Source organism: Canis lupus, assembly GCF_048164855.1.
Source record: "Canis lupus baileyi chromosome 16 unlocalized genomic scaffold, mCanLup2.hap1 SUPER_16_unloc_1, whole genome shotgun sequence".
Taxonomy (NCBI): Eukaryota; Metazoa; Chordata; class Mammalia; order Carnivora; family Canidae; genus Canis; species Canis lupus.
This window is the reverse complement of record NW_027326424.1, coordinates 637,910-664,131: the sequence shown is the minus strand read 5'-3', so window position 1 is coordinate 664,131 and position 26,222 is coordinate 637,910. Positions and strand designations below refer to the sequence as shown.

General features: G+C 35.9%; 1 protein-coding gene and 1 pseudogene across 1 annotated transcript in view; both read left to right on the top strand.

Moving 5' to 3' along the window:
• LOC140629533 (uncharacterized) overlaps window positions 1-26,222 on the top strand; it is a 130,808-nt gene that overhangs the window by 9,313 nt on the left and 95,273 nt on the right. The window contains exon 4 of the mRNA XM_072819053.1: window positions 418-497. Coding sequence (XP_072675154.1) covers window positions 418-423 — 6 coding nt within the window. The 3' untranslated portion in view covers window positions 424-497. The remainder of the gene's footprint in view (window positions 1-417; window positions 498-26,222) is intronic.
• On the top strand, window positions 6,054-15,638 carry LOC140629515 (zinc finger C3HC-type protein 1 pseudogene; annotated as a pseudogene).

Below are 26,222 nucleotides of genomic sequence, written 5' to 3'. Positions count from 1 at the left end.
CAAAACAACTGTTTATGAAAAGGGTAGGTTTAAGATGAAAATAATCATTTTGCAAAAGTGAGGAAACAGTATCAGAGCCTGCGAACTGTGCTCTTCCAAGTGGAGAATCCAGTATTTGTAATAAATTCCTTTTGCTCTGGATGAGTTCTGCATTTTCAATGAGGTGAACTTGGCAACATTCTAGATGATTTTAATAAAAATAGCTGCTTTGAGGACAGGGAGCTGAGGTTGCCAAATTTACAGCTGCCTTGCACAATTACTCTTACACCTCCTTCAGGGCTACTTAGAACCAGTAAGCAAATTAAGTGTATCGATTGCAATTTTGTTGGACTAACAGCCCCCCCCCCTTTTTTTTTAAGGAATAAACTTGATTCCTTTCAGTATGTGTCTGTTCAGAGTGATCTCTTTTCTTTTCAGCCATAACACAAAGACAACATCATGGCTGGATCCTCGACTTGCGAAAAAGGCTAAACCTCCAGAAGAGTGCAAAGAGAATGGTAGGTCATTAAGTTTCTATGATGTTTCTGCGTTGCGCTTTGAGCATGTTTGTGTTTCTTAAAGGAGGGTCTCACCGACAGGAGCAATCATGTAGTTGAGACAATTTTAAAGGTGTATTATTTAATGCTTAGAGAGGAGAGAGAATTAACGCGGCTTTTCAGCAGTGCCATGTGGTTTTCCTTTCTCTTTCTGAGGAAACTGTGCCGGATATCACATCTCTGTCATCTCTGTTGGTTCTATGTGACTCCTGGCCTGACTTTCCACCACCTTCTAAGGACTTTTTGTTTGCAATATGTCTCTCTGAGGACTCTTATCTTTTCATTGGCATCAAACATGATATATAGAGAAACAGTCTTGTGGACCTATAAATATTATTGATTTTTGTGTTTAGAGGCATAGCATTCTGCTGGTTATTAAAGAATCGGTGGTATACAGATCTATACATATGGCTACTTTCCTTTAATCAAATATTTGAATTAAATAACCAGTTGCATGAATGTCCTGGGATATCCTTAGTATTTTCTAGTTTCTAGTGTAGTAATACTAACTTGCTTAGAAACTGACTGTTTTCATGTATGTGAAGAATGTTTTTGAACAATGTTGGGGGTTAGATGGGTGTAAACCTTGCACTGATATTAGTAAATTAGATGAAGTCTGTTACAGATGACACTTGTAATTTTTAAAGATGTTGAGTTTAATGTTAAAGAACACTTAAAATTTAGCTAAAATGATAAATAGCATACTCTCCTTTGATTTATTATTTGACTACAATCAAGCCTTTATCTCCTCAACCTATTAGAGCCCTGTTCACAGGCATCTATCATTGAGAAGCTCTTAAAAGTGGAGAAAGTGATGAGAGTTTAAACTTTTAAAAAAGTTTTTGAAAAGTCAACTTTTTATAAGTCTCTAATTCTAAAAGTCCTTTGTAACAATAGTTCTGGCTTTATCAGATAATATTTTGATAACATTGTTCATTTCTGTAACTGTTCACAAGCTAGTTGTAAAGAGTTCAATTAAGAATTATAGTGTACAGTTTATATGTACATATTTGAATGCATAAATATCCAGTTTTTAACCACTGTCTATATTAAATTTTATATTTATAGCTATATCTGTATGCTTTCTGTAGAATAGTATGACTGCTTGTGGTTGAAGCCCATAAAATTCTGTGACCTGGACTTTTGATCACCATTAGGCTATATATTTCCTTGACACCAGTAAGACGTATGCTGCAGATTGTGATCAGTTATAAATTAAAATGGCCTGATCTGTTATATATGGAAGTTACAATTCACTTTTGCCGCAGATGTAAAAACCTTAGTATATCCTAATTAAAATGAATGTAACGATTTGCAGTGCTGTGACACATTGAACTTCTCAGCTGTCTTGTTCCTTTGAGTTATTCTTTTTATTAGAAAAAGCTGTTAAAATCAAACTTTAAAATTCTGGGAGAGATGTAGGCATAAGACGTTGCATAATTTTAATATTCCAATGTTATCAGTTTTTCCCACATCCGCACTTGTCTGTCTTCTTAGGATGATAAATACCTAAAATATGATGCCAGTGTCTGAGGAGCACATGTCATTGAAAAACAAGCCCTGCAATATAGTCTTGTAGTTCAGAATGATTTATAACCAGTCAATTACTATTTGTTTTCATTTTCTACAAAATAAATAACTCCTAGATTTTATTCCGTATATTACTGGAATGTTATACAATGGAAATTAACATCTAGTTAGTTAGAATACTATTATTCCAGACACATATTTTAAGTTTTCTTGCCAAGAAACTTGCTTTTATGTAATACTGTTACTTCTGTTTTATTTTTCGTTTCTTTAAGACATAGGTTAAAATTGTGTGTTTAAATGTTGGATGTTAATGGACTGCTGTTGAGCTAGCCAATTAAGTGAGGTTTCTTTATATGTTCCACTCAGACCAAACAAAGTAGAGTAATTTTCTGGGATCCCTGGGTGGCGCAGCGGTTTGGCGCCTGCCTTCGGCCCAGGGCGCGATCCCGGAGACCCGGGATCGAATCCCACGTCGGGCTCCCGGTGCATGGAGCCTGCTTCTCCCTCTGCCTGTGTCTCTGCCTCTCTCTCAATCTCTCTGTGACTATCATAAATAAATAAAAATTAAAAAAAAAAAAAAAACAAAGTAGAGTAATTTTCTGAATGCTGGGATGTGTGTAAAATGTGTATAAAAAAATTATATGGAGGCTCAAGATGATAATATCTTTCTCCAGCAAAGGTTTATACTTTTTATGCCAGTGAGATAGAGTGGAGGCTAATTACTTAGTCCAATCTGGAGTTAAGCCAATAGGAGGTTGGGCTGAGTTTTGGTAGGACCCGATTTATCTCTGGTTTGTTCCTGTGCTTAGGATGTTTGCCCAAGGTTTTCAACTAACAGCCTATTTGCAGGTCAGCAAGCATTTTCTATAAAGGGTAGGTAGCCTATATTTTAGGCTTTGCAGGTTATCCAGTCTCTTTGTAACTACTCATTATGCAAAAGCAGACAAATCAATATATAATTAAAGGACATGGATGTATTTTGATGGAGCTTTGTTTATGAACAGAGAATTTGAGTTTTGTATACTTTCAGGATTTGAATTTCAAAATACTGTACTTTTGATTATTTTTTTTTTTTTGGCAACCATTTAAAAGTATATAAATTGGTCTTCATTTCTGGACCATACAGAAAATAGAGGCAGGCTGGATTTGGTCCACAGGACAAATCCTGGCCCCGTGTGTTCATGTGGGGCCTTCCTCTTGGCAGATCTTAAATGCCAATATTTTAAAAATGTTTTTTCTTCCTAGTATTGCAAGACTGCCAAAAACCTGTGGTGCATTTCAGGGGTTTTAGCTTAGCTGTTTGCCTCTAGACCTTGCAGCTTCTGAATTGACAGATGTCATCATGGGATAATGGGTTGTCTGTTTAAGATCTCTCAAGTCTATATTTTGTCATTGGCATCAAACATGATATATAGAGAAACAGTCTTGTGGACCTATAAATATTATTGATTTTTGTGTTTAGAGGCATAGCATTCTGCTGGTTATTAAAGAATCGGTGGTATGCAGATCTATACATATGGCTCTCAAGACTCCTCAGCTTTCGGCTGGCTTCCCTAACCTCTAGCAGTGGCCTTCTACCTAGGCAGTCTGGGTTCTTACCACAGCCCAGAATCAACAAAATCAGCTGCAAATTCTTCCCTCACTTCTTCAGGGTTTTCTCCTCTTTGGAATCCTAGGCCTGTTGTTTCAGCAGTGCTGATGCCTTTAAATTGTTTATTTTTTACATTTTGTGTAGATTTTTTTTGTGTTCTCATGGTTTATAAACTTCTCACTCCATCCTACCTGGAAGCAAAAGTTTTATGCAGTATTTTTTAAATTGAACATTTTAGAGCTTATTGGATTGCATAACTATAAATTCTTTATTATTATTGTAATTAAAATTTTGATCTCTCAAAATGGAATTCCATGATGTTGTATATATGTGCATACTGTCATGAATGTGCATATGTATTGTGTGTGCGTGTGTGGATATGGATCTGTAAATGTTGACATTTTTAGTTCTGTTAACACTGGTACATAAAGTTAATTCCTTGGTCAACTACAAAAGAAGAAGCTGAGTGAAAGAGTGATGGAAGGGAGGTTATCAACTGATTTAAATTATTCTTGGGCTAGAGAAAAAAACTAGCAAATATTTTCTTATTGTTATCAAGGGGGACATGGGAACATAGATGGCTCCATACAAATACATATTAAACAACCATCTGTTGACACCAAAGCAACCATTTTATCTTGAAGCATAATGTACTAAACGTGAACGCATACTTCCTTCTCTCACAATACAGTCGAAAGTACTAAAGTCACTACATTCTGTGCATTTGTCATCGCTCTGCATTTTTAGAGTTTTAGCACCAGTCTACATAGCAGAAAAAAAAAAATCTCCACCTACTACTGGATTCTAATATTAGTATTTGGGGGAGTGCCATTTAGCAAGCCAATATAATCTTTTACAAAACGCCACAGAAATAGTGGTTAACTATTAAACAGTTTGGAGGCAAGATCAGTGAACTGCATATAAAAAACATCAACATATGTGTCTCTGGCCCCCACAATCAGTACCATGGGGTTTCTCCTGAGACATTGCTGATCACATATATCTCAGTGGTGACACATCCCCCAAGATTCACTGAGCTATAGGGTTAACATCAAACATGATTCAAGCCTTGGGGTGCCTGGGTGGCTCGGTCATTTGAGTGTGCAACTCTTGGTTTCAGCTCAGGTCATGATCTCATGAGTCATGAGATGAAGCCCCATGTCCCCATGTCAGGTTCTGCACTCAGGGGGGGAAGTCTGCTTGAGATTCCCACCCTCTGCCCCTCCCCCCCCCACTCTCTTTCTCATAAATAAATAAGTCTTTTTGAAGACACCTCATAGGATCATTCTTTTCTTAAAGTTGAAATGTAATTAAATTATCACATTCAGAAGAAGAAATTGTGTGAAATTTGGAGTCAAGGAAACTTCTAATCCGAACACAAATCTGTGGGCTCTTGGGAAAGGTACTTCTTCACTTCTGAGAACCTAAGGTTTCTTACCTGTAAAAATGGGAAGGATATCTGTTTCCTGTAGATTCAGCTTCACAAATAAAAGGGACAGTGCTTGTGACACTACAGGCTCTCAATAACTGTTCCTTTCTTTTCCTTTTCTGTGTGTTCTGAGCCAACAAATGAGCCTCATAGAAGACAAGAGGAAGAATTCAGAATAGTTGGCCTACCTAAAGAGCTTTGAATTATTCTAGAGTATCCTGGAGAGATGGAAATGAACAAAACCCTTGCAGGCTAAAATTATCTGCCTAGCTAATTCCAGCCTAATATTGATAGATTAAAGATTGTCCCCCTCTATTCTGTTACGATGGCTCTAAATTCTCAGAAAATTGTAATCACAGCTGTACATACTAGGTGGCTTCATTTCCATATTCAATGTGTATGAATTATAAGGCAGTTTTCTCATATTGCTGTAAAAACAATCACATAATCTTAACCTCTTTACCTATGTGAGAACTCCATTTCCATTGACATTTAGTTAAAACTAAAGTTTTGAGTTATTTATCTTTAAAAAAAATGGTGTCCAAAATGCACATAAATGAAGATAGCATAAGCTATGTTTGGAATATATATTAAGTGGATTTTTTTTTCAAGAGGAGGTTGCCTTTTTTTATATATATCAATATAGTGTACTGAGTTTTCCTTTTATTTTGCATTTATTTTTAAATTTTTTTTCTTTGAATTCAATTTCCCAACATATAGTATAACACCCAGTGTTCATCCCCTCAAGTGCCCTCCTTAGTGCCTGTCACCCAGTCATCCCATCCTTTGTTTGTTTCCCAGTGTTAGGAGTCTCTCATGGATTGTCTTCCTCTCTAATTCCCCCTCCTCGATTTCCCTCCTTTCCCTTATAGTCCCTTTCACTATTTCTTATATTCCACGTATGAGTGAGACCATGAGAAGGGTGCCTATTCTAAAATAATAGAAAACACTAATCAATTTTAGGTCATTTCTTTTTTCTTTCTTTTCCAAATTTTTAAGTTCCAATTAGCTAACATACAGTGTAATATTAGTTTCAGGTGTAGAATTTAGTGATTCATCACTTATATTCAGCCCCCAGTGCTCATCACAAGTACCCTTCTTAATGCCTATTTAGCCCATCCCCCTGCCCCCCTCCCCTCGAGCAGCCCTCAGTTCTCCATAGTTAGTCTGTTTTCTGGTGTTTCTCTCTCTTCCCACCCCCCATGTTCATCTGTTTTATTTCTTAAATTACACATATGAGTGAAATCACACAGTATTTGTCTTTCTCTGACTTATTTCACTTAGCATAATACTCTCTAGCTCCATCTATGTCATCACAAATGGTAAGATTTCATTCTTTTTTTATGGCTGAGGAATATTCAATTGTATATGTGTGTACCACATCCTCTTTATCCATTCATCAATCTATGGATTGATGTCGGATTGTTTCCATAATTAGCAATTGTGGATAATGCTGCTATAAATATCAGGATACATGCATCCCTTTGATTTAGTACTTTTGTATTCTTTGGGTGAATACCTAGTAGTGCAATTGCTGGATCACAGGGTAGTTCTACTTTTAACTTTTTGAGGAACCTTCATACTCTTTTCCAGAGTGGCTGCACCAGTCTGCATTCCCACCAACAGTATAAGAGGGTTCCCCTTTCTCTGCATCCTCATCAACATCTGTTGTATCCTGTGTTGTTAATTTTAGCCATTCTGACAGGTGTGAGGTGATGTCTCATTGTAGTTTTGATTTGTGTTTCCCTGATGATGAATGATGTTGAGCATCTTTTCATGTGTCTGTTAGCCATCTGTACGTAGTTTTAGGTCATTTCTTAAGTGAATTTCTTAACTGTCACACAGATTAGGAAACACATAATTTTATTTTTGTAGTTCACATTCTGTTCCTAGAATGCATAGTTTATTTCTTTTTCAAATAGGGGCTTTGGCCTGTTGTCTCATTAAATTTGTATTGATAATTAATGACCCTAATTTCTCAACAATAAATATGAGCAAATTAATTTCACCTTTGAATATTTGTTTTCCTGATCTAATAAACCTAAGATTATGTTTGTAAAGTACCTTGATAGCTTTCCCCTAGGAATAATTCAGTAAAACAGGCTCTGGGGCACCTGGGAGGCTTATTGGTTAAATATCTGCTTTTGGCTCTGGTCATGATCTAGGAGTCCTGGGATTGAGCCCCATGTTGGTCTTCCTGATCAGTGGGGCATCTGCTTCTCCCTCTCCCTCTGCCCCTCTCTCCTCACTCATCCACTTGCTCTCTCTCTCAAATGAATGAGTAAAAGATTAGAAAAAAACAGACTCTAAAGATACCCCTCAAGTACTGAAACTTTAGAATTGAAAAATCATTGATATTTTGAACTCCTATCTTTAAATATTATGAACTAATTTGAATGTTACTTTGTTTTTATAATGATATTTAGGATGTTTTATTAAAAATTTGAGGAAATTTAAAATATCTTAATAGAAACTGTTCTTATTTTGCTAACTGGTACTTATTCATATTAGTCATGATTTTTTTATAGCAGCATTTTGAGGTATGCTTCATCCAATAATATAGTACCTTTTCCAGTGTTTTCAGCTTAGGGGTACTACAAAATACCAACACTTTAGGAATATAAATCTTTTGTGGAGGAAATAATAAAATAAAATCAAAATAAATCATATAGGATAGATTTTTCCACTGCTTTGCATAGATACCAATTCTTCTGTTTATGGCTGACGTCTGTAATAATTGGCCCCCATCTACTCTGAGTGATTAGTGTCCAGACCATAAAAGTTGTTAAATATTTTAAATATCATTTTTGCACTAATCATTTATGTATTTCTCTTTTCTACTTCCAATCTTTATCATGGCTATAAAATAGTACCTGTGTAAGGATTATAAAATTGCATCCTTTTATTCTTGATTGCTCAAGTTTCTTTTATATTTAGGAATGAGTTATGTCTTGTCTTTACTGCTTAATGCATGCAGGTTTGAAAATAATATTGACAGCATCAAATCTGCTTGTTTTGTGCAATAGCAAAATAATTTCAAGATATTTCAAATATGGCTTTTCAAAGTTTTTTATTTTGAAATATTTATAAATTCACAGGAAATTCTAGGGAGGGCCCAAACACCCCTAACAAAGATCCCCAATGTTAACACCTTACATGAATATAATACCGGATCAAAATCAGGAAACTGACACTGGTACAATCCACAGATTGATTTCACTAGCTATCCAAATACTGGTGTATGTATGTGTATGTGTGTATTTTCATGCAGTTATATCACATATGTAGTTACATGTGACCATGACCACAGTCAAGATTCATAACTCTTCCATCCCATAAGACTCTCTTATGCTACCACTTTATATCCATATCCATCCCCTCTCACTGCACAACCCCTAACCCTTAACAACCACTAATCTGTTCTCCATGTCAATTTCTTTGGTATTTCAAAAATGTTCTAAAAATGGAATCATGCAGTGAATAAACTTTTGAGATGGACTTTTTTCCACTCAACTTAATTTCGTTGAAACCCATTCAAGTATGTGTATCAATAGTTTGCTACTTTTTATGTACCACTGTTTGTTTAAGCATTTACCTGTTGAAGGACATCTAGGTTGATTCCAGCTTCTAGTTAATATGAAAAAAGCTGCCACAAACATTTGTATATAGGATTTTTCATGAACATAGATCTTTTACCTGGGATAAAAGCTCAAGACAGTAATTGCTAGGTTTTTTGGAAAATACATTTTTAGCTTTAGAATAAACAGCTGTACTATTTTCCAGAATGGCTATATTCTTTTACTTCCCACCAGCAATGAACCAATTTTCTCTACATCCTTTCCAGCATTTGGTGTTATGACTTTTTAAATTTTAGTTATTCTGAGAGGTGTGTAATATTACATTATGGTTTTAATTTGTATTTCCCTAATGGCTAATGATATTGAACATCTGTTTTGAAAAATATTATTTATTTATATGAGAGAGAGAGATTGTGAGAGAGAGCACAGTGTGGGGGGGAGGGAGAGGGAGTCTCTCCACTGAGCAGGGGGCTCCTTTCCAGGACCTTGGGATCATGACCTGAGCCAAAGGCAGGCAGACGCTTAGCCAACTGAGCCACCCAGGTGGTTCTTGAACATCTTTTCATGTAATTATTTCTCATCTGTGTATCCTGCTTGGTAACATGTCTGATGATGCCTTTTGCCCAAATCTTAATTAGATTATTTTTTTAAATTTGGTTTTGAGAATTATTTACATATTCTATATATAATAAATCCCTTTATCAGATATGTTGTTTATAAACATTGCCTCCCAAACTATGATTTTTATTTTATCCTCTTAACGGGGTCTTTTGCAGAGAAAATATTTTTAATTTTGATGAAGTCAAATTTATCAATTTTTAGCAATTTATCAAATTTATCAATTTTTCCTTTTCTGAAACATGCTTTCAGTATCAAATATAAAAACTCTCTAACCAGCCCTAGACGCCAAAGAGTTTCTCATTTTTCCCCTAAATTGTGTACTTCAATATTTGACCTGTAAGTCTGTGACCTACTTTGAAATAATTTTCGTATAAGGTGTAAGATCTAGGTTGAGATTTTTAAATTATTATTATTACTATTATTATTATTGCTGTAGCCTATGGAGGCCACTTGCTTTAGCACTGTTAGGTGAAAAGGCTATCCTTCCTCCAGTAAACTGTGTGTACAACTTTGCCATAAATCATTTGGGTTCCATTGATCTATGGGTCTTTCTCTGCACCAGAACCATCCTGTCTAGATTACTGTAGCCATATTCTAATCCCTAATATTGGGTACACTGATATTCCCTAACTTAGTTTTTTAAATGTATAAATAGATAGAAGGTTTAATTAATCAGGAAGATTTAAAAAATTCTAAATGCATATGCATCTGATAACATACCTTCAAGTTTTATATAAAGGAAAAAATTACAAATCTGAAAAGAGGATTTGAAAAATTTATGGAGTATATTACCTCATGTACCTCTCCTTTCTCAATATTTTAAACAAAAAGAAAGATTTGAATAACAGAAATAGTAATCTTGATTTAAAAGCCACATATAGACACTGCACTTAGATGGAAAGTACGTTCTCAAGCACACAGAGTACTTTACAAACAATGAGTACATGGTAGTCTGTGGAGCAAGTCTCAAGAAATTTCAAAGTTGACAGTCCTGTGTTACAGAAAACCTTAATTATGTATCAATAGAAAGATAACTAAAATACTGCCCATGCTTTGAAATATAAAAACGATTTTAACATGTGTTTTTTCCAAATTTATTGAGATATAATTGATATATTGTATAGTTAACGATATACAACATTATCATTTGATACACATATATATTGTGAAATGAATGACACAATAATAAGTTTATTGTGTTAATACATCCAACAACTCATATAATTACTTTATGTGGGGGGTTGGGATGAGAACATTTAAGATTTACTCTCTTAGCAACCTTCAAGTATAATACATAGTAATATGAACTGTAATCAGCATGCTGTACATTATATCTCCAGAGCTAATTCATCTCATAACTGGAAGTTGTATCTTTTGACCAACATCCCCCCATTTCCTCCATTTCTTAGCCTTCCATTCTGCTCTGTTTCTATGAGTTTGCAGGAGAGGGAGTTCTAGATTTCATATATGATATCCTACAGTATTTTTCTCTATCTAACTTATGCATAATACCCCCAATCCATCCATATTGTAACAAATGACAGAATTTCTTCCTATAGCTGAAGAATATGCCATTGTAGACGTACATTACATTTTCTTTATCCATTCATCCATTGATGGACACATAGATTGTTTTCATTTGCTGGCTATTTTGAATAAAGCTGAAAGGAACATAGGAGTGCAGATACCTCTTCCAGTAGTGATTCAGTTTACTTCAGATACATAGCCAAAAGTAGAATTTCTGGATCATATGGTAGTTCTATTTTTAATTTTTTGAGAAGCCTCCATATGTTTTCCATAGTGGCTCTACCAATTTATATCCCTCGCAACAGTGCCCAAAGGTTCCATTTCTTTCTACATCATTGCCATCTTTATATTTTTGATAATAAATATTCTAACAGGTATGAGATGATATATCCTTGTGCTTCAGACATATTTCCTTATGATTAGTGATATAGAGCACATTTTCATATACCTGTTAGCCATTTGTGTGTCATCTTTGGAAAAAAGTCTATTCAGATCCTTTGCCCATTTTTTAACTGATTTTTTTTTCTTTTTTTACTCTTAAGTTGTATGAGTTCCTTATACATTTTGGATTTTAACTCCTTTTAGATAAATGATTTGAAATATTTTCTACCATTCTATAGATTGTCTTTAAATTTTTTTTTATTGTTTCTTTTGCTATTTAGAAGCTTTTCAGTTTGGTGTAGTCCCACTTGTTTATATTCTATTTTATTGCTTGTGTTTTGGCGTCAAATCCAAAAAACTAATTGCCGAGATCAATGTGAAGAAGCTTTTTCCTATGTTTTCTTCTGGTAATTTTTGGTTTCAGATCCTATATTTAAGTCTTTAATCCATTTCAAGTGATATAGGGGTCCTATTTCATTTTTCTGCATATGAATATACAGTTATCTCAATATCACTTATTGAAGAAACTATATGTCTCCCATTAAGTACTCTTAGCTCTCTTATTAAATGTTAGTTGACTATAAGTGCATGGGTTTATTTCTGGATTCTTGATTCTATCCCACCTATGTGTCTCTTTTTATGCCAGTACCACACCATTTTGATTATTTTAGCTTTATGATCTAGTTTGAAATCAGTAAACATGATGCCTTGATTTTTGTTTGTTTGTTCTTTCTCTCTGGATTGCTTTTGCTATTCAGGGTCAGTATGATTTCATATGAGTTTTAGGATTTTTTTTATTCTGTGAAAAATGCCATTGGAATTTTGATAGCAATTTCATTGAGTCTATAGACAGCTTATAGATAGCTTTGGGCAGCATGGACATTTTAGCAATATTAGTTCTTCCAATACATAAATTCAGGATATGTTCCCATTTATATATGTCTTCTTCAGTTTTTTTTCATCAAAATCTTGTATTTTTAGTATATAGAACTTTGATCTCCTTAGAATTTCTTTATTTTTTATTCTATTGCAAATGGGATTATTTTCTTTATTTCTTTATCAGATAATTCATTCATTTCTGTATCCTAAAACTTTATATAATTGTTGATTACTTCTGACAACTTTTTGGTATATAGTTTTTAGGGTTTTCTATACGTAAGATTATACTTATTTGCAAACAGAGATAATTTTACTTCTTTTCTGATTTGAATACCTTTCATTAATTTTCTTTGCTAATTTGCTACTTTCTTTGGCTAGGACTTCTATTACTATGTTAAAGGAAGTGATGGGAATGGGCTCCCTTGTCTTATTCCTTATCTTAAAGGAAAGATTTCAACCTTTCATCATTGACTAGCTGTGAGCTTAACTTATTATTTATTATTATGCTTTTATTATATTGAGATACATTTCTTCTCTGCTCAAATTGTTGAGACTTTCTATCATGAATGAATGTTGAAATTTTTAAATTGGCTTTTGTGTTTCTATTGAGATGATCATATAATTTTATCTTTCATTTCATTAAAATAGTATGTCATATTACTGGTTTACGTATGTTGTACCATCTTTTGCATCCCAGTGGTAAATTCCACTTGGTCAGAGTATAGGATTCTTTAATGAACTATTGAGTTCACTTTGCTAATATTTGGTTGAGAAGTTTTACATCTATATTTTTAAAATATTTTATTTATTCATGAGAGACACCAAGAGACAGAGACATAGGTGGCGGGAGAAGTGAGCTCCCTGCAGGGAGCCTGATGTGGGACTCAATCTCAGGACCCCGAGATCACAACCTGAGCCAAAGGCAAAGGCTCAACCAATGAGCCACCCAGGGACGCCTTACATCTGTATTTATCAGGGCTGTTATTAATTTCCTTTTCTTGTAATTTTTTTTTTTTTGTCTGCTTTGGTATTAGGAGAATCCTGGCATCACAAAATGACTTTGGGAGTATTCCCTCCTCTTCAGTTTTTTGGAAGGGTTGCAGAGGGATTGGCATTGCTTTTTCATTTTATGTTTGGTAGAATTCACCAATGAAGCCATCTGGTCCTGGGCTTTTCTTTGTTGAAAAGTCATTTTTATGATTATAGTATTTTAATGAAAATTATAGTCTTTTTTATAATTATTTGTTGAATTACTTCCAGGACATCCAGAGGGGAGGGACAGAGAAAAGTGAGTCCATACCATCTTCTCTGGGACCAGATGTCTAAATGCTACTTTTGATATTAAATGATAACAATAAAGTTTACTTTATCATACACTCTTTCTTTTCCATCTACCAACACCCTGTGAGGGTAGGCAGATTTTTTAACCCCTACTTTTTTAGTTAATAATGCATTAACTGAAATAAAGCATTCCAAAGATTTTAAGGGCCTTGTCCAATAAACATAAATTTAAAAATAAGGCTAAATCCAAACCACCCAAGTTTAAGGTAGATCTCAATGTTATATCCATCATACAACATCACAGTATGTTTTAGCTGGAGACACTAAGCTCTTAAAAATATGTTAAACTGGTTTAAAATATTTTTACTTGGGACCAAGATGGCGGCGCCCAGTGAGGGGCAAGCGTTTGCCTCGGGGGTTGAAAAGACTTGGGGTGCGGTTGTTCGCTCCCCAGAAGGGACCCCTCAAAAGGTCCGGCAGCTGATAGATGAGGGGATTGCCCCGGAAGAGGGAGGCGCCGAAGCGAAGGACACATCTGCCACATTCCAGTCAGTTAATGGGTCACCCCAAGCAGAACAGCCGCCATTGGAATCTACAAGTAAAGAAGCCTTCTTTAGCAGAGTGGAAACATTTTCTTCTCTGAAATGGGCAGGTAAGCCCGCCGAGCTGTCTCCACTTGTCTGTGCAAAATATGGCTGGGTCACAGTTGAATGTGATATGCTCAAGTGCTCCAGTTGTCAGGCTTTTCTCTGTGCCAGTTTGCAACCAGCTTTTGATTTTGACCGATATAAGGACCGATGTGCCGAGCTGAAGAAGGCCTTGTGCACTGCCCATGGAAAGTTCTGTTTCTGGCCAGACAGCCCCTCCCCAGATCGATTTGGGATGTTGCCATTGGGTGAGCCTGCTGTTCTTGTTAGCGAATTCCTAGATCGTTTTCAAAGCCTTTGTCACTTGGACCTCCAGCTTCCTTCCCTGAGGCCAGAGGACTTGAAAACTATGTGTTTGACAGAAGACAAGATCAGTCTTCTTCTGCACTTGCTTGAAGATGAACTTGATTGCCGAACTGAAGAGAGAAAAACTACAAGCAAATTAGGCTCAGACATCCAAGTCCATGTCACTGCATGTGTTCTCTCTGTATGTGGCTGGGCCTGTAGTTCTTCTTTGGAACCCATGCAGCTCTCCCTAATAACGTGTTCACAGTGTATGAGGAAGGTGGGGCTCTGGGGCTTCCAGCAGATTGAGTCATCCATGACCGACCTGGATGCATCCTTTGGCCTGACCAGCTCCCCCATCCCAGGCCCTGAGGGACGGCCAGAGCGCTTCCCTCTTGTGCCTGAGTCTCCTCGGAGGATGATGACTCGGAGCCAGGATGCCACATGTTCTCCTGGCTCAGAGCAGGCTGAAAGGAGCCCAGGTCCCATTGTCTCCCGAACTCGGAGCTGGGACTCTTCCAGTCCTGTTGACCGTCCTGAGCCAGAGGCCGCTAGCCCCACCACCAGAACCCGTCCTGTGACCCGAAGTATGGGAACAGGAGACAGTAGTGGCCTGGAAGTGCCGTCTAGTCCTCTCCGGAGAGCCAAACGAGCTCGCCTCTGCTCTTCTAGCAGCTCAGACACATCTTCCCGAAGCTGCTTTGACCCCACCTCTCAGCATAGAGACTGGTGCCCTTGGGTAAATGTGACACTTGGCAAGGAAACCAGGGAGCATGGTGGAACGGAGACAGATGCCAGTATCTCTACAGAGCCAGGCTGGAAGGCTGTGCTGAACATCCTCTTGGCCCACAAGCAGTCCAACCAGCCAGCTGAAACAGACTCCATGAGTCTCTCTGAGAAATCCAGGAAAGTATTCCGAATATTCCGGCAGTGGGAATCTTTATGCTCATCCTGAAGACATTCTAGCCCTTCCCAGAGAGAAGCAGAATGAATGACTTTGGGAAATGAAGTCTGAATTTCTTTGTGGTCAGCTGATGCCAAGTTTTTTCCATTCTGGTATAACCATCAGAAGCCATCATCCTTGCAAAAGGCAGTGAGTGTCACTCTCTGCATCTGACTGAAGGGAAGCCTGTTTCCATGCGGGGGTGTGGACAGGTGAGGTACAACACATGTGGTCCTATTAAAAGAGTGTGGGGTCACTTCAACCAGACAGAAGACCAAGGCCCTGAGCACGTTTAGTGTCTTTCCATACTGGGCAGTGTCTCAAGGGCTCTTGTATACTGGGAATATGACAACATGTATTAATAAAATATTTGTGAATATTCTTAAAAAAAAATAAAAATAAAAATAAAATATTTTTACTTTATAATTTTGTATTTAAAAACATAAAAGGGAACTTTTTCATATATTCTTAACATTCTCTCTGGTCTATCATTTATAAATAGACCAATCTGTATAATTTTATGATTGAATAATTTACTTGTCATTTGATTTATGTTCTTAAATTAACAGAGTGAATTTAGCTCTTTGAAAGACATTTTTAAGTAACTATTGATTTATATTTTATGTTTCTCAATTTAAAAGAAAAAGAAGAAGCTTTTGTGGGTTTTATGCCTTCACAATTTCTAAAAATGTTCACTACAGTCCACATAATGTTGGAACAATTTCTTTAAGAGTTAAATGCGGGTCTCTGTCAATCATACTATGAGACACAGTCTTATGTGTCCCTCAGTGGTTAGATCTGTTCATCAGTGCAGAAAGCAAAACAGAAAGGTGAAGCTCTGATCTGAATATTATAGACAAGTTCTTTCAGAAGTAGGAAAAACAGATCCAGGCCATCAACCCAAAGCACTGAACATTAACTATGACTTGTAGTTGATAGGGTGGGCAGGGTGGAGGTGGGAGGGATTGGGATAGGAGGCTTAATTTAGGTTGCTGAGGTGACATGATCTGATGTCCCTCTTGGTACATTTAATTTTAAGGTTTCCTAAATACATGACAAAACAGTACTTTCCAAGGAAAAGTGGGTATTTGAAAAGTTTGTTGTTTGTTTTACTAATTTGGGTGAAATTTGAGCACATATGACATAATCCAATGTATGATTGTGGCCTAAGCATGAAGCATCTCAAAGTGCCTGGTATAATACATGTTCAGTGAGATCACTCACAGCTATAGTTAAGGGCCTATCCATTTTACTATTAAAATCTCGTGTCGGGTAGCCCCAGTGGCTTAGCGGTTTAGTGCTGCCTTCAGCCCAGGGCATGATCCTGGAGACCCAGGATCGAGTCCCACGTCAGGCGCCCTGCATGGAGCCTGCTTCTTCCTCTGCCTGTCTCTCTCTTTGTGTGTCTCTAATAAATAAATACAATCTTAAAAAATAAATAAATAAAAAATAAAAACTCATGTCTTCAAGAAATTACATATCCAAGAGATCAAGATTTTATGTGCTCTTTGTAGAAACAACTTGAATTTAAAAAGTTGCCTTAGACAAAAAGGGGCAAACACAATTTGGATGCTTTGATGCCAAAACTGCATAAAGAACCCAAATATATTTAGAACCATTATTTCCGAGGCACCACTTCAAATCAGTAATACAAAATCAGTAGGAAATTTTATTGACTATATTTGTTCTTGAACTTCTTACCAGTAAGTAATAAATCATGGAAATTATATTATCACTTTTTTGACCATAAAATTAAGCTTGACAATTTCATATTGATTCCCCAATACTTGCTTTGATTTTTTTAGAGTCTTATTTCTCTTCTTCCACATTATCTTTTCAATTTATTCTAACTTATATTTTTTCTCTTCGCCTCATACTTGTTTGCTTAACCCAAATCTTTTCTTTGAGGTTGTTTGATTCACTCCTCCAATGTTTTGAGGTTACCAAAAAATTTACCTTTTCCCTTTGATTCTGGTACTCAATTATCATATATCAAAAGTCATGTTATTACTTTTAATGTGGATTACCTAGTTGCAAACAAAGCAGGCTGACCTATTTGTCCATATGACAAATATTTGTTGGATATCCACTCTGCTTGTAGAATTGAACTATGCCTCATGAAAAATGTAAATAAATGCAACCTGTTCCTCAAAAAGCAATACAATTGACAAGATACTATAGTCAGCATTCCAAATAATGAGGAAAGTTTAATGATGGTGTGAGGAATCACCATCACCCAAGAGGAAAATAAAGGACAACCAACCATGAACAGGAGTGTTCAAAGAAGGCTTTTTTGAAAGACATGGCATTTGAACAGAATTTTATTTTTATTTTTATTTTTTCCAAGATTTTATTTTTAAGTAATCGTTACCCCCAACATTGGAATCTAACTGATCTCCACCCTGAGATAAAAAGAGTCACCTGCTGTACTAACTGAGCCAGCCAGGTGTCCCAAGAATCTTAAAGATGATTTGGATTCACAGTCATTCTTAAAGGTTCAGCTTCTGCTGAATTATTTCATTAGGTCACCTTCTCTTTCCGGTCCACTCCTTCTCCTTGGGTGTTACTCCCTTTCTCATCATGCTGATGACTCAATTTTTCCTTTCAATCCTGATTAATTCTGCCTGCTATTATTAATATGCACAGGTGCTATGTCCATTTCTGTTTACTCCGTTAGATTTTGTTTCTATTATGTTATTATTGCTTAAGTAATTTTCAGTACCTCAATCCTGGACTCCTATGCCAACCAGCTTTGCATTTGCTATACTATCTTTCCTTTCAAGTTCTTCTTTTAAAAGGCACAAAACTTGTCCTTTCCATCGCTACACTGTTACTCTTACGTGCGTTCTTTCGATCTTTAGTCCATATTTTCATGTATGAAATCCCTTATGCCAGAATATATTTCTTATATTTTTTGAAATGTATTCTCTTAAAATTACCTCATTCCAAATGGATATCTTCTTTCACTATTCACAATAATGTACTTTCCAGCTATTCTTTCATTCCTTGCTTTTTATATTCAACATAAATTCAGGGTTTGTGTCTTTATATTCAAGATTCTGCATGATTTCTGTCTCACTCCATTTGGTTTCTTTTCTTTGGAATGCTACCAGCTGTTTTTACTGTTTTTTTCTATTCCATTCTGATTACTAATTTTTTTTAATTCATTTAAGCATTTTTGGATCTCCTTAAGACGACAGTTCAGAAAGGTCCACGTACCAACTTGGTATATTGATAGCACATGGATTTGACCTCCAAATACTAAGGGAGCACCTAATAAAATTATGACACAGGAAAAGGATAAATGAATATATAGTTTGAAATATTATGAGCATTTTGGGCTTCAGTACATTTTATTTTACAACAACAACAAGAAATTCAACTTCCAAAAGTTTGAGTTTTAAAAAGAATATTAAGGTTTTTTCCTTTGAATTGAGCTTCCTATGTCTGTGTGAACACGTTAAAAGTTTAATAAATTTTACATACACGGTATTTTACGAAAAAAAATCTGTTACATGAAAAAACATTTGGTTTTTCACCTTTAAATGGAGAAATTACCATAAGCTTCTATGGATGGAAGATTTTATGTCTTCATTATTATCTGTATGGGTTGACATTTCCTTGTTTTATTGGTCTACTTGCTATTCCGATTCCGCCAAGATTATTATTTTGTATAAAATTCTGGCCTCATGAAAATGAAAGCTTGTGCTCAAAACTTATACATCTCACTCTAAATTTTGACTGTGTGTTGCCTCTTTGTCTAGTAATTGGGGCTTGGCAATCCTCAATAACTGTTTATATTTAATTTAATTAGAATCCTAGTGCCTGAAGTTATGTCATATTAGCTCTTTTTCCAGCATAATTTTAAAATTACCTATTGAGTCTGCAACTCAGTTTTCTCGAGAGTGTAACTGAATTATAATCCCATCTCCTAAATAGATGTATTATCATACAATTTTTTATCATCTTCACACAACTCATAACTAACAACTCAACATATGCCTGATGCCCTAAAGCCAATAGGTGCCTTTACAAAATTTGTCAGGAGAAAACCCAATTTGCAGGTAAATAAATAAGAAACATGTGATAGTTAAATCTTTTCCTCACCTAGGATAGCATTCCTCTTGGTTTATTCTCACATTGATACCAGTGTATGTGATAGTATGTAAGAAAACCTTTCAAAACTGCAAAGCACTAAAGGCTGCAAGTTGATGTTACTATTGTGGTGCTAGGTGCTCTCTAAATTAATATATGCTGGAGATTGTTCCCCGGTGATGAGAAGGCTCAGATGGTAGTGAAAAACCAACGCACTGAGTCTGAGCAGGTTGTAGCTCTTTGATGACTACTTTGCCTTTTACACGTATCTGATAAAAGAGCTCATTTAAGATCTCTTCTCACTCATTTCTTCCCTCTCTTCTCTCCTCCTGCTTCTGGACTCTTTCATTTAATGGCTTCTGAATTACAACTTTCTACTTGTGAGTTCATTTGGAGTAAAGAAAGTTGACGAAGTACTGTGTTTAGATCCCTAAAGGGAAACCACTACATTCATGTATGATTGCATAAGAAATAAATATAGTGTGTGTGTGTCCATGTGCCTGTGTCTGCATGTGTTGTACATCATTGGACACAGCAAAAATTATGGCATAATAAATACATCTGCTTAATTAGAGAGGACTTCTTTTACAAAATAGACTTTTGTGTGAAGTTTTTAGAAAGGCTAAAGAAGTACAGCATGACACAGAGGAAAAACAAAAACGTGTTATACATGCGGATTGACTTGAAGATGCGGTTGTGTGGGAGAGAACAATTAGGTTTTCCTGACTAAAGCTGGGATTGGAAGCAAATAAAGTCATATGTAAGTATAAAAGTAGATGAGCATAGTGAGGTAAAAGGCAGAAATGTTATAAAGTGATCTTATACTTCAGCTGCTTTGGTGTATTTATTGTTTACAAAACATATTTATTTTGTAAAGCATTTATGCAGATGTCAGATTTTATCCTAATCAGCATTCCATGAACTATTGAAAATTAATATTCACATTAAGACACCAAGGCCTAAAGAGGACAATGATTTGCCTAAACCAGTTGCTGATTAACTTGCAATTAGATTCTTCCCTCGTGATTCTTCAGTTAGTGACCTTTCCCCATATTATATTGTCACTCCTCATGGGGTGAAGCTCAGGGATAAACAACTATCAAGAGTCCCTGGGATTTAGAATGCTAACTCCTTCTCCTAGAAGATGTCCAGCATTAGTACCATCGTTGCTGTCATAAACAGAAACCGAGATCTAGAACAACAGCATATGTTTAGGATGCTGCTGCTTAGCATTATTGTGCAACTTGGGAATTCATGCTTAGAAGAATGCTTGAGTACTCTCCCAACATTCCATTGGGTTTATGACATCCCATATAAATGGAACGGTGTTGCAGCTAACATTTACTAGTATTATTTGGAGCACATGGTTCCTGCCATCCTTAGAAATGCAGTATTTCCTCAAAAGAGTGCTAAAAGCTGTCTTAAACTTTTTAAATCCATAGCTTGCTTCAAGGGCAATATGCAATCCTTCAAAGAAAAGTTTTCTTTTTATTAAAAAAGGTGTTTATTGACTCCTTTACTGCCACAAGGCAGATAGATTTAGAAAATATTATTGGTTGCTCCTTGGTTCCATCATCATTATTGTCTATATTAGTTTTGTCTCAAAATTTGTTGCCTTTTCTTCAAAGATTGTTTTAGGACTGTGTATTGTGTATGTATATAAAATCATAGACAAATCTAGCAAATAAATAACTGCTAATTTTTTTAACTAAACGTAAAGTAGTCAATTTAAGATATTAATGTAGATTGGGGAACTACACTTTGCCATGAATGCAAATTTATTATTGCAGCAAAATTGGTGATGAAACATTTGAAAGGGTGAAGAAATGATCATTTTTGAACCGAGTTATTGTAATAATTTAATACTATCCCGATAACTCTGAGCCATGGGACTACAGAAAGGGAACATAGGGGTGCCTAGGTGGTTCAGTCAGTTAAGAGGCTGCTCTCAGCTCAGGTCATGATCCCAGGGTTCTAGGATCAAGCCCCACGTGGGGTTCTCTGCTCCACAGGGAGCCAGCTTCTCCCTCCCCCTATTCTGTTCCCCTTGTTCTCTCTGGCACTCACACACACACTCTCTCTCTTTCTGCCAAATAAATAAATAAAATCTTTTTTAAAAAAAGGGGACCATCGGATAGTCAGTAAGAACATGGACTCTCTCTGAAGCTATACTGCTTCAGTTCAGATCCTGGTTCTGCCCCTTACTGGCTGTGTAAACCTGGGCAAGTTACTGAATCTTTGTACCTCAGTGTCCACATTTCTACAGAAGAAAAATTGATCTTTCTCATCATAGTGAAAATTGAATAGATTAGTATATTTAAAGTGCTTAGAAATATGCCTGGCATAGTATAAACACTGTGTAAGTCTTTTTTTTTAATTTTCTAAAAAACAAACATTTATTGAATGTCTCTCGTGTCAGGTGCTGATATACTGATAAAAATATAAATGTCTCATAAAAATACCAAGTGGTTTTTAAAGTAAATTAAAAATTATCCCAAAGTAGGACAATCGGGGGCTAAGAATTAGCACATTAAACTCGGTTTATAAAAGAGCAACAGATGTCATCATCCTAAATGTGGTCTTCTTACTGAAATAAAATTGATAGGGCAGCCCCGGTGGCAAAGCAGTTTAGCGCCGCCTGCAGCCCAGGGCGTGATCCTGGAGGCCCTGGATCGAATTCCATGTCGGGCTCTCTGTATGATGCCTGCTTCTCTCTCTGCCTCTCTCTCTGTCTCTATGAATAAATAAATAAAATCTTAAAAAAAAAAAAAGAAAGAAAATTGATAAACGTAATTCACTTCTTATGTAATATAACCAGTACTCCAGCTCATTTTGGGCATGAAATGGTTAAAAAACAAAATAAATTTTCCATTCTTAGATGAGTACAGGCTGTGTATTGCCTTGTGAAACAGTTTGGTTCAGCCACTAAAATTCACTATTACAGAACACAGAGAACCCTAATAATTTGTTAGTACACAAAGGATTATTTAACAAGTGTTAGGGCCCTGACAAAGAAACACTTGGTTGTTTAATTTTACTGAGAATTATTTCACTTTTTCTTTTCTTCTGGTAATAAAGGCTTACCTCAAAAACATATTAACTTATATCTTATGCCTGTTTTGTGTGTTCTAAGCTTGACAGTAAAGCTGACTTTATTGTAAAGCATCTTATCTCAAGGAAGTGACAACTTTGTGTCTTAATCATACATGCTCCTACTTAACAGACCCATTGTGTTCAGCCAATGGACTGGGATTTTCTTTCTATTTAGAAGTTTATTCTTTTTTTTAAACATTGTATTTATTTATTTGACACAGAGCACAAACAAGGGGAGCAGCAGAGGGAGAAGGAGAAGAGAAGCAGGCTCCCTGCTGAGCAGGGAGCCCAAAGCAGGGGCTCGATCTGAGCAGAAGGCAAACACTTAACCAACTGAGCCACCCAGGAGCCCCTAGAAGTTTATTCTTGTAAACAGGAACAAATTATTATTTCTCTGTGTCTATCTTCTGTGGAAGCAGTAATTTTAGTGGCTGACTCAAATTGCTCCATAGTTCTGTGCATACTTCATAATATCCTGAAAGAGAAAATTTATATTGTTTTTTGAATCTTCACATGCCCAAAGTGATCTAGAGCTCTGATTATGTTGCATGGCAAGTGAATGATGAAAAGAATGGGTGAATTATGTTGACCAAATTTATTCCATTAAGAAAAAAAAAACAGAGCCTTTTAAATATCTTTCTGTAGTCAGTCATTCATAATTCCTACTTCTAAATAAAGAATAAATAACACATTAATGCCTATTAATATGTTCCAAGCAATTTGTCATTATTAATTCTCAATTTCCTGTTAATTTTAACTTTTTTTTTTCAGTTAACTGGTGCTTGATTAAACATAGTTTCTATTTTTTAATAAGTGTTCTAGATGTAGATGACAAATTCTACAGTGGTTGAGTACAAAAGATAGAAAATATATAATTTCCTTTAAAGAGAGTAATAATCTCTTTTAAGTTCAGTTCCCTTTGGATCAAAAATGATTTTTCCACCTACATTATGTCAGCACAGAGCTAGAGGCTTGGGCTAGAGAGATGAAGAAAAATAGTCCTCAAGGTGGTTTTACATCCTGATAATGAGACAAACATATGTTTGGAGACTTTCAATGCAAAATGGTAGAGGCTGATTTCCACAAGAGCTTAGGGAACACAGAGGAGGAAGATGGAGTGCATCAAAGGCATTTTGTATTTTCTGCATTAATTTTACTGGTTGTTCCTTGGTTTAAAAGCACCATGGTAGGTGATAGGTAGAAGAAATTGCATCCGAAAATCACTTAGAGAGAGGTTACAGGAAGGATGGGAGGGGAAGTGAAATCAGGAATATTTTAGAGTGATCCATTATCATTAAGCAAATTGGAACACTGGGAATCCTATCCCAGGGGTAAAGGCAATATAAAGCTGTTCTTCCCAGATAGGAGCCAAACAGTCTCTAGACTAGCACTATTATTGGAAATAGAAACTCTCTGAAAAAAATAATTGGGAGAAACAGCCAACTGTGTTTTAAAGTGGTGTCTTTATATCAGGGAGGTATGAGAGCCTTTGCATGTGGCACGATCAGATTTTCTTTACTTGGGCTCATTCCAAAGAGAGGAAAGAAATGCCATGCCATTAGGATGGTCTTAGGAGAACTTTTCAGTTGGCAAGTATGTGTACATTTATGTAGCAAGAATTCCTCCAGTCTTCTTCACTAAAGAAACACAATGTAATTGGAGGGGACTTCCCATAGCACAAGGCCAGGGACCCTGCATCATTTCTAGCATGGAAGGTTTAGGAAGGTGTTTGCACAGAATAAGTAATAAAAATAGTGTTGTGAAATGCTTTGTTTCCCATTTGGTCTATGTCTCCGGTGGTTCTGATTCTAGACTGGTTCACAAATATTGATTAGTAACTTTAGTCTATGCAGGTCTTAATTTACTTTTAGAAATTAATTTAGTTATCAAAATTAATGGATGATGTGCCTAGTTTTCAGAGAGTATACATATTTGTGAAAGATATCAAATCCATATATATTATGAACTGTATCTAGACTTCTGCCCAGAGAATATGCAGCTCCCCAGAGAATTGTGAACTAGTGCTAATTTACTTACTGCTCTATTGTTTCTTTAACCTTGACTTATTCAAAACAGCGAGTTTGTTAGGCAACAAGTAATAGTAATGATGGCATCCCTACCCTAAATCATCCCTACCCTAAATCTGAACATGGTACCTGAAATTCTTCTCCTGTAGCCTTTGACCATTATCCCGCCCACCTGTGAGTGATTTTGCTATTATTGACCTCCTGACTTGGCTTCACTGTGTCACCTCCGCCTGACTCCTACCTCAATCAGATTTATTAGCTGTAAGCAGCAGCACTCTCTCCATCAAATCTGTCACAGAGAGGAATAGCCAAGGTGTCAGAGGCATCCTTTGCTTTAACCTCCCAGTTATGGTCTGGCAATCAGTTAGCTGTGTATCCTATGGACCTTTTTTTTTTTTTTTTTCTGTGAAAAACTAAAGCTTAATAATATTAAATAACTCAACTCAGAGAAAGTTACTATTGGAGACCTACTTGAAACGTATTTTAATTTTAACATCAGTGTGATACAGCTGAAATGATTTTTCAGTGGTTTGAAACACATATTGTATTTTCACATAATTTTGTAAAATGCAGATACCCATAGAAAAGCAAAATGAGAATAGCCAGCAGACCTCATATACGTATTGTACATACATATGTATAATTTATACTTTGATGTACACATGGATAATAATGAGTACCTTTAATTTATCAGTCCCTATCACCACCTAATCTCCTACATTCAACCCATTTCACACATTTCTATTGACTGCATGAATCATTAGCCACTGAGTTTGTGTCCTCTGCAAAAGGGAAGTGATGAAAACAAGATCTAGTATTTTGTCTATTATATATCAGGTTCTGTAGTAGGATGCTTTCATATATTATCTTATTTAAATCTCATAAAACAATGAGAAAGGATTATAATCACCATCTTACAAAAAAGATAATGAGTCTGTGACAATTGAATAAACTAGCCCAAAGTTCACTAAGTACAAGCTCTGGGAGTCAAACTAAGATCTTTTTTTTTGTTTTGTTTTATATTTTTAGTTGAATTGTTTGAATAGGTAATATAGTACATGGCGCAAAGTGTGTAAAGCAATGAAGTTTTCCCCCTACTTGTGTGCCGTCGCTACCAGTGTCCTTACCCAGAAATAAAAAAATTTGTTGATGTCTTATATATTCTTCTAGAGATAGGTTTCTTTCATAAACAAGCAAAATAAAAATGTTTATATAGAGCTTTTTTGGTTTTTATTTTGTTTTAAAAAGAAACAATGTGGAATGCCTGGGTGGCTCAGCAGTTGAGCGTCTGCCTTCAGCTCAGGGCGTGATCCTGGAGTCCCAGGATCGAGTCCCACGTCAGGCTCACTGCATGGAGCCTGCTTCTCCCTCTGCCTGCGTCTCTGCCTCTCTCTCTCTCTCTCTCTCTCTCTCTCTCTGTGTGTGTCTCTCATGAATAAATAAATAAAATCTTTAAAAAAAACGTGTTTTTAATATGTAGGTATATCAAATCATGACACTATACACCTTAAATATGTACAGTTTTTGTCAGTTATACCTCAATAAAACTGGAAAAAGCGTTTTATATGCAAATAAAAAATGAAACAGCATTTTAAATTAAAGTGTTCATTGTAAGATTATAGCATATTTATCAACTCATTTAGGGTATGCCTAAATTCTGTTGTCAAAAATTTTACTACCTTAAATAATCTAGCATATAAGTCATTTCATACATAGGTGAGGATGCAGTTTTATTTTTTAAATGCTAATCCAGTTGTCTCAGTATTATCTACTGAGCAA